The 16,980-nt window shown below is 51.9% G+C and overlaps 1 protein-coding gene across 1 annotated transcript; it reads right to left on the reverse strand.

Moving 5' to 3' along the window:
* Positions 1-424: 424 nt before the first annotated feature.
* HBEGF (heparin binding EGF like growth factor) lies at positions 425-15,118 on the reverse strand. The gene is made up of 6 exons (XM_039486776.1): positions 14,808-15,118; positions 14,165-14,338; positions 8,487-8,664; positions 3,210-3,365; positions 2,496-2,590; positions 425-1,678 (listed from the first exon to the last, which is right to left on the reverse strand). Exons 1-5 carry the CDS (start codon positions 14,848-14,850, stop codon positions 2,518-2,520), a joined length of 624 nt encoding a protein of 207 aa, XP_039342710.1. The 5' UTR covers positions 14,851-15,118; the 3' UTR covers positions 425-1,678; positions 2,496-2,517.
* Between the last annotated feature and the right edge of the window lie 1,862 nt (positions 15,119-16,980).

A 16,980-nucleotide genomic window follows, 5' to 3' on the forward strand; every position in this document is an offset into this window, starting at 1 on the left:
TTTGTTCTTGACAAATCCATGCTGATTGTTACTTATCACATTATCATCATCTAAGTGTTTGCAAATTGATTGCTTAATTATTTGCTCCATTATCTTTCCAGGTACTGAAGTTAAGCTGACTGGTCTATAATTCCCCCGGTTGTCTTTTATAGACTGGCACTATATTTTCCAGGACTAGAAAACAGAAAGACAAATATTGCTTAGTGCCAAGATGAGCCCTCAAAAGTGGAAATGCGTGTGTGGATTTAGGCACTCCAGTCTGAAAATGAGCCTTTGTGTAGTGCAGCCACACAGGCTAGAGAAAAGCTGATTTCCCGTGGAAAAACAGCCAACTCTCTCTGCTTTGACACTCCCTGCTATTGTCCATACATCACCTTGCTTTCAGGAGTCTTTCCAGCATAGGGCTCAATGAACAGGAGACAAGTGAGTTTGGGTTATTTTTATTTTGATTGTAACATCTGAACCTGTTTTGGAAGCACAGGATGTAACAATATGAGGTCGCTCACTGCAGCCTCTGAAATCTGACACACATAAGAACTCAAACTTGTTCTAATGCGGGGACTTCAGGAATCTCCATGAGGGAAGAGAGCCCATAAGACTTCCTTGGGGTCCTGGCAACCACGTAGAGCCTATCTTGAGATAATTCCCCCTATGTTTGTCTCCTGCACCTTTGGTGTTTGGCCTAGGCTTTGGATTTTGAATCAATCCACCCCTTTTTTCAATTGCAGAGGCTGGTTTTGAATAACAGAAATGTTTGGACAGTATAGGTCAGATTCAGTGGAGCTGCACTCACTTACAACAGGTCTGAGTTTGCCCCCATACATGTGATTCCCCTCGCCTGCTGTTTCTCAGCAAGAAGGGAGAAGGGGACATGCAGAAGTATTGAAATCTGGTTTCTGGCTCATGCTGTCCGTATTTTTCCCCTTATAGTGCCACATGAAATATTCATGGACAATAGTTAGTAAGGACACACCGTTCCAAATCTGTCATATTAAAATTATCTGACTCCTTTTCCAGTCATCATTAAATAATATCTAAGCATTTGTAACAAAGTGTTAATTATTAGACCATTATGTTACACATTAAAAAGTGAGGGCCAATCCTGCCGTCTGAACTCACGGTAAAGATCCCATTGATTTCCAGACTACAGGATCAGACCCTAAATAAATACTATGTACAGTATATCTAAAATAAATATATAATTTAACATGAAAAATATCTTGTTAAATAGTTTCCCTCCCCAGCCCCCATCTAATAAAGCCGCAAAGTCAGTCTCCGCGGAGTTGAAGTCTTTCACAGTTAGTTCCTCAGCGTGCGTTTGAAGGATCCAAATTCAGGTTTGGTTTTAGTTACTCTTCAGTCTCTAGCAAAGCACTAAAGCGAAGGTCCAGCTTTCCATCCTCAGCAGGAGCCCTTCAGCTGAGACTCCTCAAGGAATTCCACTGCTTATTGGAAACCATCCAGCAGGAAGTCGCCATTCCTGCCACCTTCTTTCATTCCAGCAGATCAGGCTGGCTCATTGAGATGTGTGTTTCAGTGAAGTCATTCCCTGACACAACCCCCAAAAACAGATACTCCCCTTCCACTCCTGTTGGTGTTTCAAGAGGTCCAATAAACAGAGTCTTAAGTTGCTATGACTGGCTTCTTGGTGGAGGTAGAATCGCTTCACTGCTGAATCCTGAAACACAACACAAGGCTGGGTCATTTAACATCACGGCTTGTGCCCTGTGCAAGGCGACGTGCTTTGCGGTGGGTGCAGATCCTCAAAGAGCACCCCACACTGACACATTGATTCAGGAAAACACTTAAGCTCATACATGAAACTTAGGAACATGCCTAGGTCAAAGGAACTCAAGCACATGCGTGAATGCTTTCCTGAATCCAGAGTCAGTGTCCCATGCATCTGGATGTGGAGTACTCTGAGCTCCAACTGACTTCAATGCAGCCTCTCAGACCTTACAGGATTTGGGATGCAGGTAGGTATTAATAATATGGCTCATCTTCACAGGTACTGATCACCCACAGCTCCCACTGATTCCGTGTGAGTTGTGCCATCAGACCGAACAACCTATATTTACCTTTTTGATAAATTCTCCCCTAGAACGACACCCACTAATTAGTAATCCCTTCCACATATTAATTCACCTACCCGGGAGACAAGACATTTTCCTAATTTAAAAACCTGGAAGCATGTGAGATATCAGCATTTGGACCAGTGGAGGGGGCATTTCCACTTCCCAGTGCCTGCCCACCACTGAAGTGCAGCTGCCTCTGGGGTGAAACAGCCTCTGATTGCCAGTGCAACACTGGAAGACTACCACTACACCAGTGGCTGAGGAAGAGAGTATGGAAGAATGATGCAGCAATAAGGTAAGGACACGTGGGAGGAAAAAGGAAGGGCTAGCTGCACCTGTCGCTGCCCAGCAGGGCCGTGTGCAGTCTTGCAGATGGAAGCTGCCCCTGCCATGCCACAATGCCCATGCTGGAGGGTTTACCTTGCAGGCCACCGCGATGCCATCAGTGGTTTCCGGTGATGCCCAACTTAATTTTCTCTTCGTTTTCTACATCATAAACTCCTCTTTTGTGACACCTGCAAACACAAGCAGACAGACATTCACCAGCGTGCCGCTGCTGCTCTGGTCAGGGTAATGAACCCACCCGCCACAACAGGAGCCACCTGGGGCCATCACTGTTCTCATCTTGGCCATATGATGAAGTGCCACACCTTCCATCTCAGTCCCTCCCTTGGGGCGACATGCAGGAGGCTGGATAGCTCTGATATCTGGAGAAAGAAAGCAACTGCTTCCCATCGGCCCGTCTCCCCCAGCTGGTTTGACACTGCTGGATCTTCCCAGGGCAGAGCTGGGAACAAACCCAGCCCATGGTGAGCATAAAAAAAAAAAAAAAAAAAAGAAACCACCCAAGTCAAGAAGGACAGAGAACTGGACAGCAAGGTGGTCCAAGGTTATAAATGTCATCGGCCACTGAGCTAGGGAGACCCCTGCTCCCATACACAGAGGGCTTGAGCCCCAGGGAATACCAGCAGTGGTGTCAGCGGGGGCAGTTCACCCAGGTTGGGGTCAGGGCTCTGGGTTTAAGAGCAGAAGGGTGTATCCCATGCAGTGCGACCACAGGGAGCTCCCTCCCTCCCACCCCCGAGTTGCAGGGTAGGTCTTGTGACCGGCGCGTGGCAGCCCACTCCCTATTACCTGAGCATCAGCAATGCAGCGATGATGATGAGACACAGAGAGGAGAGCACCACCGCTACGACGGCCAACGCTGTGGTATGGTCATAACTGGTGGAGGGGTTTTCCACAGGGAGAGTGAGGCCGTGGCACCGCTCGCCATGGTACCCTGGCTGGCATCTAGTTTGGGGGAGGAGGAAAGAGTTAAAAAGACAGTAGCAACGGGGCACTCTAGGAGCAAAGTTTTGCCCTGGGTATTAATCATCATCGGAACTGTTCTCCAGGCCCTTCCACCCAAGTGTCACGGAACATCTCCATCCCTCTCCTAGCTCTCAGGACACAGCACGGCCTCCTCCTTGCCAGTGAGACTCGGCACAAGGCCCCGAACCTTTGCTCAGTGCTTCGATCCTTCAGGCCTGGCATCACCATTGCTGGCCTTAGCTGCACCCTCTCCAGGGCAGTCATCTCCTCCCAGGGACAGGGACAGTGTTCCTGACAGGTCCCAGTATCACCTATTGCTCTCTACTGTCCTTCCCACATCCAGTACAGCCCAGCACCCTGCCCAACCATTTGGCATTGCTGTTGGGCACTGGGCTGGCATTTCCCACAGTGAACCAGAGTGGGTACTGGCCCAAGCATCAGGACAGGGTTTCCTAGGCTGCCTGGATCCCCAGCAGGATGGATTCAAGCCTTCATCATAAATATACTGGGCTCCATTCAGCTGGTCACATGGGGGTCTTCCCCATAAGACTTTTGAATCTAAGGGTCTGTGGAGACATTAGCAATCACACAACATTTTCAGGGACCTTGGTCCAAAGTGCCCTGCTGGCGTGCAGCGTGCTGTGCTCCGTTTAACTACCTCGCTCCTCCCCAGAGCTGGCCACATTTTATGGGTGAGTAGAACACTGGAATCATTCAGTGCTATGTAAAATAAAAAAAGTGTCAGAATAGCTGCCCCGTGCATGATGGGCTCCCAGCTCCATCCAGTTCTGTTTGTCTGCCCTGAACCATACTAGGTCACCTAAACCCTCCAGATCCTGTCACATGCTTTCCAGCGCTCAGAAGCAGGTAAGAGGGGGTGAGATTAGTGGGGAAGCAGGCTGAAGGGGTGGGACCAGGGGCATCACTCCACCCTGGACCAGAGTGTTGCCATTGGGGCACGCTTGAGTCATCCCAGCTCCCGTTAGATATAGGCTGAGAGGAGGCCGTTAAAATATGAGCTCAACTAAGTATTGTCCACTGCACAGAGATCCTTGAATTCTATTAGCACGTCAGGGACTCAGAGCTCAGCACTGGGACAAACCTCTTCAGCTCCCATTTTCAGAGCCTGAAAGTCCCATTTAAGAAAGCCAAGGACAGGTCTGACCTCACACTTGGTAATGGAGATGAAAGAGGTTTGAATGCCTCCTCTGGGGATATTTCCCACAGACGCACTTCTCAAACGGGAGCAAACCAACACTCATGACCCATGAGCCACCAACCTCTCCTCTGGCCAGGTAATTATTCATGTAACAGAAATAAAATCTGCATCAGAGCCAGGAGGCTAATTACCCAAACACCCCTTGCAGTGAGTCAAAGGAGAATCACGTAAACAGCCTAATATACACCACCACCCCCAAGGCCCAGTCAGAGAGGGATGAGCTTCTTGCCAAACATGTGGACACATGCCAGACATCAAGATCAAGTGTCCCATGTTTAGATCGAGTGCCATTAAATCCAGCACATGCCATGTGTCAATGTCATTGTCAGCCTCCAATACTCACATTACACAAAAAGCAAAGAACCACAGGAGCTGAAGAGCCAGAAGGTCTCCAGCAAACCCTGAGCCCCCTCCAGAACAAAGTGCTGCCAGTGCCCTCAGCTAACACCATAGTGTGCTACAGCAACCACAGCAGGCAAAGGTTGCAATGAAACTCAAAGCAGCAGCCCTGGATCCGCCAAGATGCTGGCTGAGCAGAGCAAGGCTGGAATGCTCACAACCCCTCAGCTTTCTCAGAGGGTGGCTACTGGATACCAGCCACTGCGGCTGAGAACCTCAGACTCCTTTAGATCTTGTTAAAGGCAAGAGCAGTGGTTAGTGAGCCACCTTGGAGCATCTGCTCTCATCAGGGATGGGGGAACTGAGGCAGAAGAGTGCTGCTAGGGAAACTAGCTCGTGGGAATGTGGCCTTCTGAACAGTGGAGTCTGCCTCCTGCTGAGGTCTGGATGGGAGAGCCTTAATCCAGCCCTGGCCCTTGCCCTCCGGACACCTCCTTCCATTGCTGCCCTAAGGCCTTGTCCCTGCAGGAAGCACTGGTTAAGGAAGAATGTCCCCAGCAAGATCCATCAGGAGTTCAGTCGGGTGCCTGACTGTCCGGAGGGTCTGTCCCCCCAAGCACCTGCTGCTCTCCTGAAAGAGGTGTCATCAACCTTTGCAGCAGCCCAGATAGTGAGCTGCTTAGGACCCTGACAGCAGAGACTGCTCTGTGCTGGCCGCTGTTGCGAGCATCATGTTTCAGGAGCCAGCTGCTCGGGCAGCATTAGGAATTCCCTCAGCCGCAGCTTCAGGGCAGAGAACACTCAGAGGCTCCCAGGGCAGCCCTCACTGATCTCCGCAACACCACGCTGCCCCACATTTCCAATGCCAGAAGGTTGCACACGACGCAAGCCAGGGCTCTGCGATCTTCAGCAAGTTCTGTGGACAGGAAGCGGTAGCTCAGGGGATGGGTTACAGAGCACCACCAGATCAGTGTTCTGTGGAGTCTGACAAGAAATGAGCTGCGAGGTTCAGGCCAGGGTCCACATTGCAACAAACTCTCGCCAGCTTTGGCTTCCCCCACCTGTGCAGTGGGCATGAGTGATTGATACTTCCCTACCTCCTGAGGGTGATAGCAGAGGGAGTCCTTTCATGTCTGAAAGAGCTTTCCAGTTCCTCAGAGGAAGGCACCCAGGAGAGGCAGAGAATGATTGATTAACAGCAGTGGTTCAGCCCAGGGAAGCATCTCCAACATGGGGATAAACAGAGGAATGGCTCATAATAGAGCAGCTTCAACATGTTCCTGGCAGGCTGCCATGCACTGTGCCCTCAAAGGTGTTGTCTCCAACCCTAGCTGCTTGGAGCTGGGACAGAGAGTCTCTAAACACCAAATACTCCTTCTGCTTGCACTACTGCACTGGTGCAACAGACAGGGCTGTCACATTTGAAGAGGTGGATGAAGAGATTTACTTTCCCTTTCCAGCCCCCAAGCCCCAAACTGCTGCAGAAGAAGCGCAGAGCCGTGCACTAGATGGTCTAGGACAAGGAAGCCTTCAAGGGAGCTCCTCAGAAAGAGACCTCTGTGCTGGAGAAGACCATCTACCTCATCTTCATGGTGAGACAATGCCAGACAAGCAGAAGTGCCCGTAAACTCTAATGCAGAGGGAGAACTTGCTTGCAGCACTCACAACAAATACATCAGCTTAACCAAGAGAATCAGAGATGAAAGAACCCAGTCACGTCTAACCCCATCTCCCGCTGGCCACTCTAAAAACCTTCCCTACAGTGTGTTCTCCAGGGCTTTCGTTTTCAGCTTCCACAGTTTCCCTTTGAGAAACTATTCCATGGCCTAGCGCAGGAGTGGGCAAACTATGGCCCACGGGCCTCATCTGGCCCACCAGCTGATTTAATCCAGCCCTCGAGCTCCCGCTGGGGAGCAGGGTCTGAGGCTTGCCTCGCTCACATGCTCCAGCCAGGCAGTGGGGTTGGGGGCCGCTCTGTGCGCACGTTCCGCAGCTCCAGGAAGCAGCCGCATGTCCCCTCTCCGGCTCCTACGCGTAGGGGCAGCCAGAGGGCTCCCCACACTGCCCCCGCCCCAAGTGCCACCCCTGCAGCTCCCACTGGCCAGGAACTGTGGCCAATGGGAGCTGCAGAGGCAGCGCCTGTGGACAGAGCAGCACTCAAAGCCGCCTGGCTGCAGGTCCACATAAGAGCCAGAGGAGAGACATGCCACTGCTTCCGGAAGCTGCCTGAGGTAAGCGCTGCCTGGAGCCTGCACCCGATCCCCCTCCTGTGCCCCAACCCCCTACCCCAGCCCTTATCCCCCTCCAGCCCTCCGAACCCCTCAGTCCCAGCCCAGAGCACCCTCCTGCACCCTGAACTCCTAATTTCTGGCCCCACCCCAGAGCCCTCAACCCCTCCTGCACCCCAACCCCAATTTTGTGAGCATTCATGGCCCACCATACAATTTCCATACTCAGATGTGGCCCTCAGGTCAAAAAGTTTGCCCGCCCCTGGCCTAGCGGCTCTCGCTGCTAGACTGTGACAGTCGCCAGTGTGTATGCCTGATGCTGAACGAAAGCATTTTTCGGTCTTGTCCTCTGAAGACATTATTCAAGAATAGGTTCTTGGTGTGGAAAGAATACTCCATCACTCTGCCAGTGTCAGAGTCTCCCAGGGCCAAGTGGATCCTTCCAGGTTCCCCGTTCTCTGCGACTCTTCCTCTACCCCTCCCCAGCCATCACCAGAGCTGCTATCTGCACAACACACCATGGGACACATTAATTAGACCGGCCCATGAAGATAGGAACAGCCATGTTCAGGAGCTGGCACCGAATTCAGGTGCCTCTGTTGCTGGGTGCCCAGCTTGAGACATCTATGGTTAGATTTTCAGGAGAGCTCAGCCCCCTGTTCCCAGGGCCTGATCTTCAGAGGTGCAGAACATCCCAGCTCCTACTGACCTCAGCTGGAGTTGGGGGGATCCAGCACTCCTGAAACACAGGCTACAGGCACCAGAGTCTGGGTTCCTAAAGTGAGTGCCCACTTCTGAAGGTGTGACTGGAAAGGGCTACCAAGTGCCCTGCAATAGACAAGCATGCCACAAAGGGAAGTTGTGTCATATTGACTTCCTGAAGGCTAAACTCCATGCTCACTCAGGGCCCACAGAGATTCACGTGGCATCCCTGGATTCAGACCACTGGGGAATTTAATGGAAGGCTGATGTGTGTGATAGAGGGACACACATCTGGACCTGAGCCTTTAACAAGACCCAACGGAGTACAGGGTTGATCACAGGGTGCCAAAGCGATGCAAAAACCCAAGCAGCATGTGAAAACAGAACAGTATCCTCACAGAGTGAAAGTATGTGGAGCCCTGCAAATCCGCGGATGTATTGTTCACCATGCTTGCAGATCACGGATCGGATGTGGATCCAAATTTTGTATCTGCACAGGGCTCTACGAGTATGCACTAAAAATATCTCTTACACTCTTCCTGTGTGTGGTTTAGAGAATTCAAGGAACAATGACTAAGGTTTCCCTACGTCAGAGATACGCCAATAACTTACATGCAGGATGGAGCTTTCAGTTCACTGATGTATTTGCATTCTCCATGAATACAGAAGTCCTTGTACTTTCGCAGACATGGGTCTCTCTTCTTCCCCTTGCCTTTGCCCTTCCTCCTTTTCTTCCCTTTCCCTTCTTTTTTTGGAGTAACCAAACCTTCTGGCTTGGACAAGAAGGCAACTGGAAGACAATTTTAAAAGACGAACACAAGTCAACTCAACTGTATCCAGCACAGCATTTTGTCAGGCATCTGCCTCACTGACAGACTATCTGCCCCCAGCCAGAGGTTTCACCATTTTTGCAGATTTCAACAAATATCAGAGCATTTCTGGTTCATAAAGATGCTAAAGGAAAGAAGGGAACAAGTCAGTGCAGATTCAGAGAGAAAAACAGGACAGTACATACCTCACGTGTTACTATTATATACGCTGGTTTCCACTGACCACGGAAGATTAGGAATTGAGTCTTTATCTACCCTTTATTTCTCTGAACAGTCTGGTCTTTTGTAAGAGGCTATTCATGGTCCTAATCAGGTTGATTTTCCTGTGGTTACAATGATGGCTTGCACATAGGACACATGCAGTATTAAAGGGCACTGGCAGGTCAGTTCAGGCCCCAAATTTAGGTTTTCTGAAAACAAGCTGATGTAAACAGACACAGTCCCATGAAATCTATCATTTTTGAATTTCAGTGGAAACAATTTTTAAAGTCAAACAATGCCTCCCCCAGATGTGCTTGCAAATTACTCTGATGACAGCCAAAGTGCCAGGTGTTGAGCACCATAAATTCAGAGGGGCTTCAGTGGGAGCATACAGCACTATAGCACGCCTCATTGGCTCAGGAACAAGAGGATGGGAACCTTGGGAAACCTGAAGAACTCTTACACTCTATGGTGGTGTCAGTGACACAGCTAAGGAATCATCACCTTGGGCCACTAGCACTCTGCATCCAAACATCAAACTGCAACATGATATCAACTTTCAAGCCTTGAAAGCCGACATGTCATAAGCTACTGTGTGTCCATCCATGCTCCCCCCCCACACACACACACGCCAGGCCTGGAGGAAATGGTATTCCTCACTGAAACAGGGACAGCCCCCAGACAACACCTGACATGTGGCAACCATGAGTCAACAGTGTGATGCAGTTGCAAAAAAGACTAACATCATTTTGGAGTGTATTAATAGGCATGTCGTATGTAAGAAAAGGGAGGGAACTGTCCCACTCTACTCAGCACTGGTGAGGCCTCAGCTGGAGTACTGTATCCAGTTCGGGGCACCACACTTTAGGAGAGATGAGGACAAACTGGAGAGAGTGCAGAGGACAGTAACAAAAATGAGACAAGGTTTAGAAAACCTGATCTGTGAGGAAAGGTTAAAGAAACTGTGCATGTTTAGTGTTGAGAAAAGAAGATTAAGGGGGGCCCTGATTACAATCTTCAGATATGTTCAGGGCAGCTCTAAAGAAGACTGGGATCAATTGTTCTCCACATTCACTGAAGATAGGATAAGTAGTAATGGGCTTAATCTGCAGCAAGGGAGATTCAGGTTAGATATTAGGAAAAGTTTTCTAATTCTAAGGATGGTGAAGCTCTGGAGCAGGTTACCAAGGGACGTTGTGGAATCCCCATTGCTGGAGGTTTTTAAGAACAGACTGGGCAAACGCTGGTCAGGATGGTCTAGGTTTCCTTGGTCCTGACTCAGCGCAAGGGCTGGGCTAGATGACCTCTCTAGGTCCCTACCAGCCCCACATTTCTATGATTAAGTGCTAGGTTCCAATACCCTCCTCACTTGGAGTAAGGCCTGAATCCTACAGCACCCCTTGGTGGGCAGCAGAATCTGGCCTCCAAGTACCACACAGTGTGAGGGGCCTGGCAGTACCGGCAGGTTCAGACTCCACCAGGGCCAGAGAAATAGAAGAAGGAGCCACCCGGGATATTGCAGGAGCTTTGCAAGTTCTCAATTCACAAAGAACCACAGAGACAACAAACCACACAGGAACTGCGTGTGTCCGATGGAAGCCCCGTTGGCTTATCTCCCTGCCGCAGGCACTGTGACCCGCAGGGCAGAGGGTTGCTATCGCAGGGAAAGGGGAAGGACGCTCAGAACCGCACTTCTCCCTGCTTGCCTCCCAGGCCCTTGTGCCTCTATCCCAGAGGTGGGCAAACTACGGCCTGCGGGACGGTCCTGCCTGGCCCCCGAGCTCCTGGCCAGGGAGCCTAGCCCTGGGCCCCTTCCCTGCTGTTCCCCCTGCCCTGCAGCCACAAGGCTGGGGGGTTGGATAAGGGGCAGGGAGTCCTGGGGGGCAGTCAGGGGACAGGGAGCAGGGGCAGTTGGATGGGGTGGAGGTTCTGGGTGGTAGTGGTCAGGGGATGGGGAACAGGGGGTGGTTGGATAGGGCAGAGGTTCGGGGGAGGGCAGGGAACGGGGGAATTAGATAGCGGGTGGGGTTCCAGGGGGTGGTTAGGGGCAGGGGTCCCAGGAGGGGACGGTCAGGGGATAAGGAGCGGGGGGTTGGATGGATGTGGGGTTCTGAGGGGGGCAGTCTGGGGGCAAGAAGTTGGAGGGGTTGGATGGGGGTGGGGGCCAGGCTGTTTGGGGAGATACAGCCTTCCCTAACCGGCCCTCCATACAGTTTTGCACCCCAATGTGGCCCTCGGGCCAAAACGTTTGCCCACCCCTGCTCTATCCCCTTGTCAGCAGATCAGAGATCAAGGGAACTCTGCAGGTGCAGGACAGAGCCATTTGAAGGAAGCCATCTCACAGGCCTGTCATTCCACTCTGGCCAGCAGGGGTCAGCGGCTGGCTCACAGGCACAAGAAGTAGGAAGGGTGCGGGGTAAGACAAGAGCAGGAAATGATGGCACAGACCTCTGCATGCAGAGAGCATGTTCCAGACTGATCAGGGCCTCAGGATAACTCAGGGACATCTCCTTTCCACTGGGCACGGCTGACACAACAGCTAGAGGCATCAGGAGTGATGGGGTTTGAGGGAGGGGCTCCCAGGCCAAAGAAGAACTGATGACCCCTTTGTGTCTCAACCCATCCACGCTGGCCACCCTTCATCAAATATTTTCACAATCCACTTACTTTGCTATAAAGCAAGGGTAGCAATGATCAACCTACGTGATTCATCTGTGTGTGTACTTCCAGAGGCTGACAGAGAACACTGACCGCAGAGGGCAAGGGTGTGAGGGGGAGCCAGATCTTCTCTGCTTTAGACTTTAATAAAATTTCACCCTTGCAATCACTCTGACTGCTCTCCATGACCCTCCCGCACAGGGGTGCAAACCCTCCCCCCCTCCGACTGAGAAGCACTTCCCTAGAGAGCGTGGAGGAGGCAAGAACAGGTGACTACCACTCCCCAAAGTACTAGGATCACATCCAAGCATCCCACTTAGGGTGACCAGCCAGCAAGTGTGAAAAATCGGGACAGGAGGTGGGGGGTAAAAGGAGTATATATAAGAAAAAGACCCAAAAATAGGACTGTCCCTATAAATCTGGGCATCTGGTCACTCTAATCCCACTCCCAACTGATCCTCTTCTCAAACCTGACACATCAGAGGCTGTCAGCTAACCCATACTAGAGCGAGACACCTCTTGCCCTTCCAAACGCTCACTTCTGGCATTCGGAAAGAAGAAATGCACCCATCCCAAGAAGAACAGAAAGATGTGGAGAAATGGAGAGGAGAGGGCGACCCAAGGAGCATGGGTGTAAGGTGGGGAGAACTGTGACAGCTAGTGGTGGGAAGAGACAGGAAAGGAGAAGAGTGAGGAAAGGTTTGTGGTGAGGATAGACAAGGAGAGAGGATGAATCTCCCCAGACTCCACCCCTGTGGTGCAACATCAGCTTTGCAAAACCAGGCTGATCTGGGCACACAGTCAGAGATGGAGAGGAACCATGACAAGCCTAGAGAGGGAACAAAAATGAGGAAAAGCCAGAGTGTAATAGGCAGATGGTGTGCGTGCACGCAATCTGAGTGACGTCAGTGGAGTTACACTGGTAACGCCAGGTCTGAATTTGTCCCTGTGTCAAATCCTGGTCACAACCAAGCTAACGCCCGCACTCCTGCTGTATTCAATGGGACCAGCACTTCGCCCAAAGAATGTTAGAGAAACCAGACATAAATGGACAGACACAGCAGGGTGAAGGTGGACTCAGATGCCCCCAGCTCAGTGACTAACCCCTGGCTGGTATGAGGAGTAGCAGTGTGTGGGCGGTGGGATGTGACTCACGGGTGGTGACCACTCCAGATAGGGATGGCATGCCATCTCAACTGGATGGATCCACACAGGGGAGCATCACAGATGATGTAATACAGAGAGCTCAACCTTTCTGTAGGCTTTTGGGGACCATCCTATAGAAGCGAATAGGGAATCCCATATCTTTTATAGATTTCTACATAGAGGTGCAAAACACCTATGGAACGATCTCCTTCTCTATTGAATGACATGGGGTTTTAAAGCCATTTCCACAGAGCCCTCTCAGTACCCTCACTAATCTAGACTGAACGTTTTCCTAAAAGATCTGCTCTAGGCATTATTTTGGGGCAGTTCTCTGGGCTGTGGCTGATCGTAATGGTCCCTTCTGGCCTAGGAATCTATGAATCTATTCCGTTCTATAGGACTTTCCCACGAGAGAGGGCATTACTTCAACAACTGAACAGTTACAGGACCCCTCTCCTGCTTTGGAGAGGGTTGTGCATTAAACATGCCATGAATGACAAAGAACTGCATGCTGGACCTGGGAAGAGTCCCCAGGGACTGGGTGTAACAGGGATGCAGCACTGGGGCTTTGGGTGTTACAGGGAATGCAGCACTGGGTCTCAGCAGGGGCACTGGGGACTCCAGGGTAACAGAGAAGGCAAAGAGCACAGACAAGGAACTACTAAAAACAACTGTACCGACACAAAGCAAATAAGGCAGGAATTTCCGTGGGAACATTCTGGCCTGGCTTCCCCTCCCTTGTTGGATTCCTGCTATCAGGGCTCTGCACACATCAATCAACAACAGACCTGCCCCCTCAGCTCTGGGGCTTACCCCACTCCTGGCCTCTCCCAGGGACACTCCTTGCCTTTCAGCGCCCAAGGGAAACTAACCTGAGTCAACCCCGCTCTAGTTAGAAAAGTTTCTCCCTATTCACCCGGCCTAGCCAATCACACCATGCTCCTCCTCACCCCACAAGCAGCCCCAGGAATAACCTCTCAAGCCAGGCCAGCATGTAAGCACCCCCTTAACGCCATGCCAGCTCAGCAAAGCAGGTGGTTAGGCTTCCAGGGAGCATGCTTAAAGCTATGGGCCATGCTTAAAGTTAAGCACCTGCTTATGTATATTACTGCATCTGACTCACTCGCCTCCTTCCCCCTCTCCACCATGGTGTCACATAGAAGATGCACCCTGTGACACTCCTGAGTGGGGAAAGGATCCCCTGGCACCGGGTCACTTCTTCCCTTACCCAGGAGATCCCAGCGCTGCCAGAGTTAAATCGATTTCCCTTCAGCAGCCCGCTGCGTTGTTCCTGAGCTGGGCTCGAACCTCTCACCCTGGATCCGAGGACCCAGCCTCTGGGCAGCCCCGGATCGGGACCCTCAGGCTCCCCCCACCCCCAGCTCCCCACCTCCGCAGGGGAGGCCACCTGGCGCTGCCCGTCCCCCGCGTCCGGCGAGCCCCGCACACACGCACCTCTCGGAAGCTCCAGGAAATAATCCCCCGACGAGACCCCGCCGCCGTCCGGGTCGCGCTCCTCCTCCAGCCCGCTCCGGAGCAGCCGCGCGATGGACCGGCCGCCGCTCGCCTCGTGGAAGGCCGGGCCCCGCAGCACTTCCAGCCCGGCTCCGGGCGCCGCCACGGAACATCCTGCGGGAGAGAGAGCGGCGTTCCTGAGAGTACAGCGCCGGGCACCGCACCGCACTTGCCGGGCGCTCTCCATACGGCAGCCCCGGGGCCGGGTACCGTATTTACAGTCACCGGGCCGGGCCGGGCCGCGCCGCCCCGGATGAATGAAGCTCCGCGCCCCGGCAGGGGGGCTAGGAACGGCTCCCGGAGGCACAGCGGGGCCCGGCTGGCCGGGACGAAGCGCTAGGGAGGGGGCTCCCCCGCCAGAAGGAGCCCGGCCCCGGCCCGTTGTGCAAGCGCGGCCTCCAGCCCCTGGAAGCTGGGCGCGTGGGCAGAGGGGTCCGGGCTGCCCGGCGGGCTCGGCCGCGGCGCGCTCTGCTGCGGTGCCAGCGCACGGGCCATTCGGGGGCGGGGCAAGGAACAAACTTTGCCCGCTGCCGCCGCCGCTGCAGCTCCCCTGCGGGACGGCGCAGCTCGCCCCGCTCCTCACCTGCAGCCAGAAGGACGCTGACAGCCACGAGCAGCCGCTTCATGTCGCTCCCTGCCTGGCGCGTGGCTCCCGAACTGGCCGCTTCCACCCGCTGGCCGTGCCCGCAGCGCTCTGGGCTCGGCTCTGCGATCGCCCCGCTACCTCCCACGGCACCCGCCGAGCTGTGCCGCCTCGCGTTAGACGCCGCCGGGCTCCCTCGGTCCTGCCAGGCGGCTTGCTCTGCCCGACCTCCACGGCGCACACGTGCCCAGCTCTCAGCAGGAGCCCTCTCTCTCTCTCCCGCACCAGGCTGTGCCAGCACCAGGGGTAGAGGCTGGAGGGTGGGGCCATGCTGGTGTGTACGCTACGCCCTCTGAGGGCGGGGGCTGGCGTGAGTACTCTGGGGGCTGAGTGGGAGGGGGATTCCCTCGGTCAAGCTGGTGCTTGGTGACTCAGGTCCCCTTACTTTGGGGTGAGACAGCCAGGTTTCTTAGAGGTGGGGGCAATCTGCAAGTCAACTGTAAAAATATAACTTGGCAGGCCAAAAAAGAATTTGAAGAGCAACTAGTAAAACATTCAAAAACTCACTGCAAAAAACTTTTTAAGTGCCTCAGAAGCAGGAAGCCTGCCAAACAACCAGAGGGGCCACTGGAGATCAGGTTGCTAAAGGAACACTCAAGAAAATGTCATTGCAGAGAAACGAAACTAATTATTTTGCATGGGTCTTCACTGCAGAGGATGTGAGGGAGATTCTCACACCTGAGACATTCTTTTTTGGTGACAAATCTGAGGAACTGTCCCAGATTGAGGTGTCAGTAGAGGAGGTTATGGAACAAATTAATAGAATCATAGAATCTCAGGGTTGGAAGGAACCTCAGGAGGTCATCTAGTCCAACCCCCTGCTCAAAGCAGGATCAAACCCAACTAAATCATCCCAGCCAGGGCTTTGTCAAGCCTGACCTTAAAAACCTCTAAGGAAGGAGATTCCACCACCTCCCTAGGTAACCCATTCCAGTGCTTCACCACCCTACTAGTGAAAAAGTTTTTCCTGATGTCCAACCTAAACCTCCCCCTCTGCAACTTGAGACCATTACTCCTTGTTCTGTCATCTTCTACCACTGAGAACAGTCTAGATCCATCCTCTTTGGAACCACCTTTCAGGTAGTTGAAAGCAGCTATCAAATCCCCCCTCATTCTTCTCTTCTGCAGACTAAACAATCCCAGTTCCCTCAGCCTCTCCTCATAAGTCATGTGCTCCAGCCCCCTAATCATTTTTGTTGCCCTCCGCTGGACTCTCTCCAATTTATCCACATCCTTCTTGTAGTGTGGGGCCCAAAACTGGACACAGTACTCCAAATGAGGCCTCACCAGTGCTGAATAGAGGGGAATTGATGAATAGTGATTGGTCACCAGGACCAGCTGGTATTCTGAAAGAACTCAAATATAAAATTGCTGAAATACTAACTGTGGTAATGTACCAGATGACTGGAGGATAGCTAATGTGACACCAAATTTAAAACAAGGCACCAGAAGCGATCATAGCTATTACAGGCTGGTAAGCCTAACTTCAGTACCAGGCAAATTGATTGAAACTATAGTAAAGAACAGAATTATCAGACACATAGATGAACACTCTACATTGGGGAAGAGTCAACTCAGTTTTTGTAAAGGGAAATCATGCCTCACCAAGCTATTAGAATTTTTTGAGTGGCCCAACAAAAATGTGGACAAGGATTAGCCAATGGATATAGTGTACTTGGACTTTCAGAAAGCCTTTACAAGGATCCCCATCATAGGCTCTTTAGCAAAGTAAGCATTCATGAGATAAGAGGGAAGGTCTTCTCATGGATCAGTAACTGGTTAAAAGTCAGGAAACAAAGGCTTGGAATAAATGGTCAGTTTTCATAATGGGAGAGAGGTAAATAGTGGTGTCCACCAGTGATCTATACAGGGGCCGGTGCTGTTCAACATATTCGTACATGATTTTGAAAAAAGGGTAAACAATGAGGTGGCAAAATTTGCAGATGATACAAAATTATGGAAGATAGTTAGGTCCAAAGCAGACTGCAAGGAGCTACAAAGGGAATTTCACAAAACTGGGAGACAGGGCAACAAAATGACAGATGAAATAGTGTTGATAAATGCAAAGTAATACACATTGGGAAACATAATTCCAACTATACATACAAAATGA

Source organism: Mauremys reevesii, linkage group 8, assembly GCF_016161935.1.
Source record: "Mauremys reevesii isolate NIE-2019 linkage group 8, ASM1616193v1, whole genome shotgun sequence".
Classification (NCBI taxonomy): domain Eukaryota; kingdom Metazoa; phylum Chordata; order Testudines; family Geoemydidae; genus Mauremys; species Mauremys reevesii.

Coding starts and splice junctions, on each gene's coding strand:
- HBEGF (XM_039486776.1), bottom strand. CDS start 14,850: ATGAAGCGGCTGCTCGTGGCTGTCAGCGTCCTTCTGGCTGCAG. Junction 14,339..14,807: donor CAGCGTCCTTCTGGCTGCAG/GTGAGGAGCGGG, acceptor TCTCTCCCGCAG/GATGTTCCGTGGCGGCGCCC. Junction 2,591..3,209: donor GCTGCATTGCTGATGCTCAG/GTAATAGGGAGT, acceptor TTGTGTTTGCAG/GTGTCACAAAAGAGGAGTTT.